The sequence below is a fragment of the Pinus tabuliformis genome, chromosome 5_2, assembly GCF_031772625.1.
Source record: "Pinus tabuliformis cultivar Carrire ecotype Pingquan chromosome 5_2, CPIR1, whole genome shotgun sequence".
Taxonomy (NCBI): domain Eukaryota; kingdom Viridiplantae; phylum Streptophyta; class Pinopsida; order Pinales; family Pinaceae; genus Pinus; species Pinus tabuliformis.
This window is the reverse complement of record NC_142306.1, coordinates 537,072,010-537,078,472: the sequence shown is the minus strand read 5'-3', so window position 1 is coordinate 537,078,472 and position 6,463 is coordinate 537,072,010. Positions and strand designations below refer to the sequence as shown.

The 6,463-nt window shown below is 33.3% G+C and overlaps 1 protein-coding gene across 1 annotated transcript; it reads left to right on the top strand.

Annotated features, from left to right (window-relative positions):
- The first annotated feature begins 269 nt into the window (after positions 1–269).
- LOC149160086 (uncharacterized) lies at positions 270–1,933 on the top strand. Its single transcript, XM_089433643.1, has 2 exons — positions 270–1,324; positions 1,434–1,933. Exons 1-2 carry the CDS (start codon positions 343–345, stop codon positions 1,451–1,453), a joined length of 1,002 nt encoding a protein of 333 aa, XP_089289769.1. The 5' UTR covers positions 270–342; the 3' UTR covers positions 1,454–1,933.
- Positions 1,934–6,463: the final 4,530 nt, after the last annotated feature.

Genomic DNA, 6,463 nt, shown 5'->3' with positions numbered 1-6,463 from the left:
AATCAATAACAGATGTATGCAACCTATCCCATTGGTTAGCTTCCTCACATAAAACACTCCATTTCTGTTCATTGGCTATTTGTTCTTTTAATTTTTCGCATTTCTCACTCAAAACCCAGCCTAGTCGCATCAATTCCCACCCTGTACAAACACGTTATCGATCCTTAAGTTGCTGCGTATGCCAATTTTCTTCCACCCTCATAAGTCAAAAGTGCAGATTTTGAAGACACTTAAAACTATATCTGCAATACTTCGAACTACCCTTGTTTGCTTCCACAGAAGCTAATCTATAGATTTTGTGGATACCCACAGTCCAATTCTGCTCAGGATTCTTGATTTTCTATGGTTAATTATAGAGTAGAAAACACATTAATGGATACGGACTGTGTCGAGACTGATAATAATTTCACGTTCAGTTGTTTTGAAAATGACGATGGACTTTATTTTGATATGGATTTCAGTGGAAACAATAGCCCCAATAGAGAATCGGAAGAATTTGAATTCAGTGTCTCAGTTTCTGCTACTGATAAGCTCAATAAAACAGGGCATGTTTGCGATGTTTCCCCTGCAGATGATTTGTTTTACAGAGGCCAATTGCTCCCACTTCATCTGCCCCCACGTTTAGAGATGGTCAGAAATCTATCTTTCCCCAGCGAACATGAAGCTGACACAACTACCTCTGATACATATTCTTCGGGTTCCAGGGACTCGAACCAGAGACCTGGTTGCTGCAAGGAGTCTCGGTGCAGGCCTGCGGAAAAGGAAGAGAAGACCCACATCCAGTCCGTAGTTAAATCTGGCAACAAATTGAAGGTGAAGGCCCCCATGTTTGGATTCTGCAAGTCTTCAAAAGTGGGCATGGATGATTTTAATTATTCTCCTCCTGAGGGAAAGCCTCTGAAATTCATTATGAAACTCAAGTGCATGAAGGTTGCTTCTCTGCCATTTTCAACCACAGATTACAGCACTAAGCAAAGCCGAGACGATACATTTAACAGAGACAACAGGATTAGTACTAGTGCTAAACATATTGTGAAGAAGTATGTGAGGCTGGTGAAGCACAGAATCTCTTCTCAGAAGTATGATGGTGCTCATACTGGTGATCGTCGGCTAAAAATGGATGAGGGGTGTGGATGGCCCTTTATTGCAGGGCCCTGTATTGCAGCTACCTGTATTGCAGATGAATCAGGGAGACAAACCCATGTGGGATTCAGTGACTTTGATGTTGATAGCTGCTTGCCCTCCATGAATTCTTCTCCAAGCTTCTCCAGAGAGGACCTTCAGAGTGCCATTGATTATTGCAAACAATCCAATACTGTAGTTGGTAAGAAAGAAGTTTTTGATTTGAAGTTTTTGTTTGTTGTCCACCTGAATTCAATGTGATTCAGCCCATACATACTGAAAATGAGTTCTACTCATATTTGTGATTGCAGATACCCACAGAGGGATCTGACTATCCAGCATAGCAACCAAGATCTCTCAGCATTGTATCTATTAAAAACTTTCAGGGAAGTACTGTTTTGAAGCTTATTTTAGTTTACAGTATTCATTATAATGTTCTCTACAGTTTCTGTGCATCGCATTCTATGAGGCGGGGTTATCTAAGCTTTTGCTTCTGGGGCAATTTTACATTAATGAAATTGTAACATTTTCGGAAACCCACCATGCTCTGGAAGCCTGTGATGCCTTGAAAACATGTTTCCAGATAATGGTATGAAATGATGAACTGCAATATTGGAATGGAGATATGTTTTCTGATGAGAGTTTGTAAAATTGTTCTTTTCTTTTTAGTTTGCAAATCTCAATCTTGTTTTAATTTTTTAGGGTTGAACTTTTGAAATTCAAAGCTCGGTTCAAATATTAGTCTCTGCTTATAATGCATCCCACATTCTTAAGAGTTACCACTGGCTTTGCACCTTATTAATTTCATATCATGGTTCATCTATATTGGCTACTAAAAGAGCTGAGTAAGCTGAGCAATGTAATGTTTTGAAATAATAAAACATGTATCTTTTATAAGTTTATTTGTCATTTATAAGTTTATATTTGTCGTTTTATAAGTTTATATTTGTCGTTTATAAGTTTGTTTGTCATTTATAAGTTTATTTATAAGTTTATGTGGTTGGATGATGGTTCTGTTATAAAGTATTATGTAAATTATAAGATTTAAGATTCAAATTCGATTCCAATCGGTAAACAAAAATATTAATATAATATATAAAAAAATTAAAATAAAGATAAACAGAATACCAGTGATCCACTGTTATTTATCTTCCTCTTTCACTGTTGTTTATCTTCCTCTTCCATTTATATAGTTTATGGATAAAAACAAAGTGCCTTTATAATTATGAGGTTGAGTGTGAGATCTAAATTGTGAAAATGAAAACTATATTCCAATTTAATAAAAAATTAAATATAATTTTGATAACAATATTTATATTAAACTATCCCATACAAAAACTTATATATATATATATATATATATATATATATCACCCATTTAGAAAAAACTAACTTGGAGAAAAAATGCTTTCCCTGATTCAAAACATACGTCTAACTTAAAACTCTTTAGTTATATAAAGCGTAAGTTGAAATGATCTATAACAGAAAAACTTCATTTATTTATTCATATACAGCTTTGGTTGTCCTGGTTTATTTAATTCATCTCTAAATTAATTAAAAAACATCATTTTTATTTTATTTATTAAAGATTCTTTCCTGAATTTTTTTAATTTATTAATGTTATCTGTTGAGTAGATTGCGAATGAAGCAAGAAAGTTCAAGGCCCCAGATAATAATAGTGGGATTATTGGGAAGTACATTTTTAAATATAGCCATCACGACCTAACCATAATTATTACGTATATAGATCGATATTATATATATATATATATAGAGGTTTAGGTTATTTCAAATAATAAAAGGATTTTTTACTATGAGGATATTTTATAGTTTAATATATTTGTTGTTAGACAACTGGTCTATAATATTAAAAAATATTAATAATAATAAAATATTTTAATATAAATTTTAATTTTAAATGTAGAGAAATAAAGTAGGTATATCTTTATATTTTTTAATAGTCAAATCTATGTTTGAAAGTGAGTTCTTTGTATCAAAAACAAAAAAGTCTTAAACACCATTTTGATGTTTAATTTGACTATGATTTAAAATTAGATTATTATTGATATTAAAGTAAATGAAAGTAAAAAGTTCCTTATTTTGTCAATAAGTACCTTTTATATCTAGTGAAAGACATATATAATTTCTTCAACCTTGAGCTTGGAGTTGACATGTATCACTCAAAAAATATTTCAATATGAATTATAAATACAATATTTCAATTTCTATAGTCAATAAATAGTGTGTTGTTTATTATAAGGGAGAAGTGCAATTCCTTTTACGCATAGCATGGAGTTTATATATATATATATACACCTACCTTTAATAAATAGTGTGTTGTTTATTACAAGGGAAATGCCTAATTCCTTTTATGTTCAATATGGAGTTGATAACGAACATATACAAAGATTCTAATTCTGAATTTATTATGCAAAGATCAAATCCTTTTAAATATTTTATTTTTTGTAAATTGAGAAAAAACTTAAAACTTAAATTGAATTGATCTCTATCTACATATGATAAATCCAAAATTAAGATAGATTTATGTTAATTCTAAACAAAATCATTATCAACAATAAATTAAGACTTACTAATGAATAATTATTTTATGTTATGTATATTTTCTTATTGCAACAGAGCCAAGTATGATAGTGATGTTGTAGTGGTGTAATTGTTTGTTTGTAAATATTTACATGTGACTCAATTAAAAGTAATAAAAGGTTAAAATTAATATAGAGCCCAATATTAATAATAAAAAGTTAGGGGGAGAGTGGAGGGGGAGGGGTCATTTTTGGCCCTGGCAAAAAATTAGTTTTTTAATTTGTGCGAGGTCATGCAAGGGCAACACATAATCAAGTAAAGTACCTTCCCCTTTGTAAAGGTTTGGAGCTAGCTAGTGAACAAAGAATTAACTGAGTCACTGTCTTTGGTGACTCTATGTTAGTTATTCGTCAATTCACCAAAGCGAAGAAGGTTATTTGTTCTAAGTCTCTGCCTCTGATTCAAAGGATCCAGACCTCAATTTCTCAATTTGAGCTGGTGGATTTCTTTCATATTTACAGCAATTTAAACTTGAATGTTGATGGGCTAGCAAAAAAGGGGGCTAACATGAGCCAAGGAATAATAGAAATAAAATCAAGATTGAGCCCCTATCCAATCTCTTAAATGATTCTAAATTTATTTAGCAATTGGATCACCATGAAGTGAGCTCATTTCTCCACTCCCCAAGCTAAATTTTAACGGGTTTATTAAGACCCTCCCGCTTGTATGCACTAGTGGAATGTTGGGCCCATTTTTTATGGTTGGCTCCTCCCTTTTCCTACCTCCTATATTGCATGCTCTCTCTTGGTGGCACATTCCAACGAACAGGTGGAATCAATCTTCGACCATATCCATCCACTGTAGCCATGTCCATTTAATTCCCTTTGGTTCTGAGTTTGGCACTCTGCCTTGGATGTGGCATCTTCCATTGTGTGCATGATTATAGATTTATTTCTCATGTCCTATGATGGGTTTAAGTCATCTCCCTCCTGTCCTTGTGAGAATTTCGTAAAGATTTGGATTTAGTGGTTTCAGAATGGATCATGCCAAGGATTTTGGCTCAATTGTATATGGTTTTCCAGAGGCGTCGTACTTCCACACTCGCTCTTTTAGGTTCATGAAATTAGTGGTCAAAATTACTTCATTTCGAGTTATGGTGTTCTGGTTATTTCTTCCCTCCAACCTCCGCCTTGATCTAGTGGGAAACTCCTTGATGATATGCGTGTCTCAATCCTCAAGGATAGGATGGCTAGAAGCTTCGACTTCCAAGGTTCTATCAGTGCTTAAGGGCTAATTGAAAAGCTATTGGACTCCAATCAAGATCTGGTTGCCTCAATTAACAACCTTGACGACATGGTCGAGTGACAAAAGAGCTCATTCCAACTCTTTGTTGAAGCTAAGTTATTGGTGCATCATGTCGATATGGAGGATTCTATGGACAGGCTTAGTGAGGAAGTCCGTTGACTCAACGCTCGGGTGGCAGTTTTGGAGATAGTGACATCTCAAGTGGGAAGAACAACAGTTGGTGGAAATGCTGCTAGTTCTTGCATTGATAGAAGAAGATCTCATTGTGTCAGAGACTCAGAGGTTAAAATTCGTGGTCTGTGGTGACTTCATGACCTCATCTGATGAGGCAACTTTTTGGCCTGTAATTTGTTTTATCTATCTCTGGTTTTGCTATGTTGGCCTATAATTTTTTTTTGCTGGGAAATTTTTGTAGAGTTTACAATGATCATCTTTTTTGTCTTAAAAGAATAATGAGTCATGGATGAAGTAAACATTTTGTTTACTCTTTTGAAGACCTACCTTTTGTATTAGATTCAAAATGTAAGGGTTCTAGCCCCTATTCCAGTCTTTTATTCATATAAATACCCTTACCTATTTAGTTGAAAAAGAAAGTTAAAAGTAATAAAAATAACAAAATTTAATTTGTTATATTGTAATTTTATTTTTAGATCAAAGAAAATCATAATATAAATATCACATTAAAATATATAACATATAAATAGTAGTTATGAATTAATATCTAATTTACCATATAAATTAAAATAATGATTCCCTAATCATATTTAAATTTAATTAATAAGCACATAAAACCTTAATACTTATAATAAACTTACAACATAACAAGATTCTTAACCATGTATATTATTAACTTGTAAATAGGCTTTGTTACAATACCATGGCTTATCAATACCACATGCCCAAAATCCATATTTGGAATTAGTTGGATCTGAGAGAAACTATATTAACGCGTTATAATTGAGTGCAAGTGTGCAAAAAGAATTGTTATTAGTGTGTAATTTGTGTACTATGTCTACTACTCAAATTTATATTTTGGTATCAGAGCTACATTTGGCTCATCCCTGAGTCTATTGAGAGGGATTGTGATCATGCAATGTTAGCAATGTTAATTTAGATATATACATAGGTTATCATAGTTTTTTAAGAGTATAGTTTTGTGTGTTTTTATTTTGTTGACATGCGTCCATCCAAAATTAATAGTTACATGTAGACCTGCGAATGGACAACAAGATGCACGTAGATTTTATGAGGTCTATCAAGTGAAAGTGGAGGGATACCCTTTGGCTATTCAGACCACAATGTATGAGCATTGTATCAAGGATTAATGACTGGTTATGCCATGCAGTTTTTTCTGTTATCACTCCTCCGAATCTCCGAGGCTGAGGAAGAGTCTAGCTAAGGTAACCACATACCAATCTTTTAGCTTAGTAGCTAGCCCTACCAAGCTAGAGAGGGCTCTCTCCAAAGGATCACAGCCAAGAGGGCTAGATAGTTT

Excerpts from the sequence above, each read along its gene's own strand:
- LOC149160086 (XM_089433643.1), top strand. The coding sequence starts at position 343 with ATGGTTAATTATAGAGTAGAAAACACATTAATGGATACGGACTGTGTC. Across the intron at positions 1,325-1,433 it reads ACAATCCAATACTGTAGTTG|ATACCCACAGAGGGATCTGA; the intron begins GTAAGAAAGAAG and ends TTGTGATTGCAG.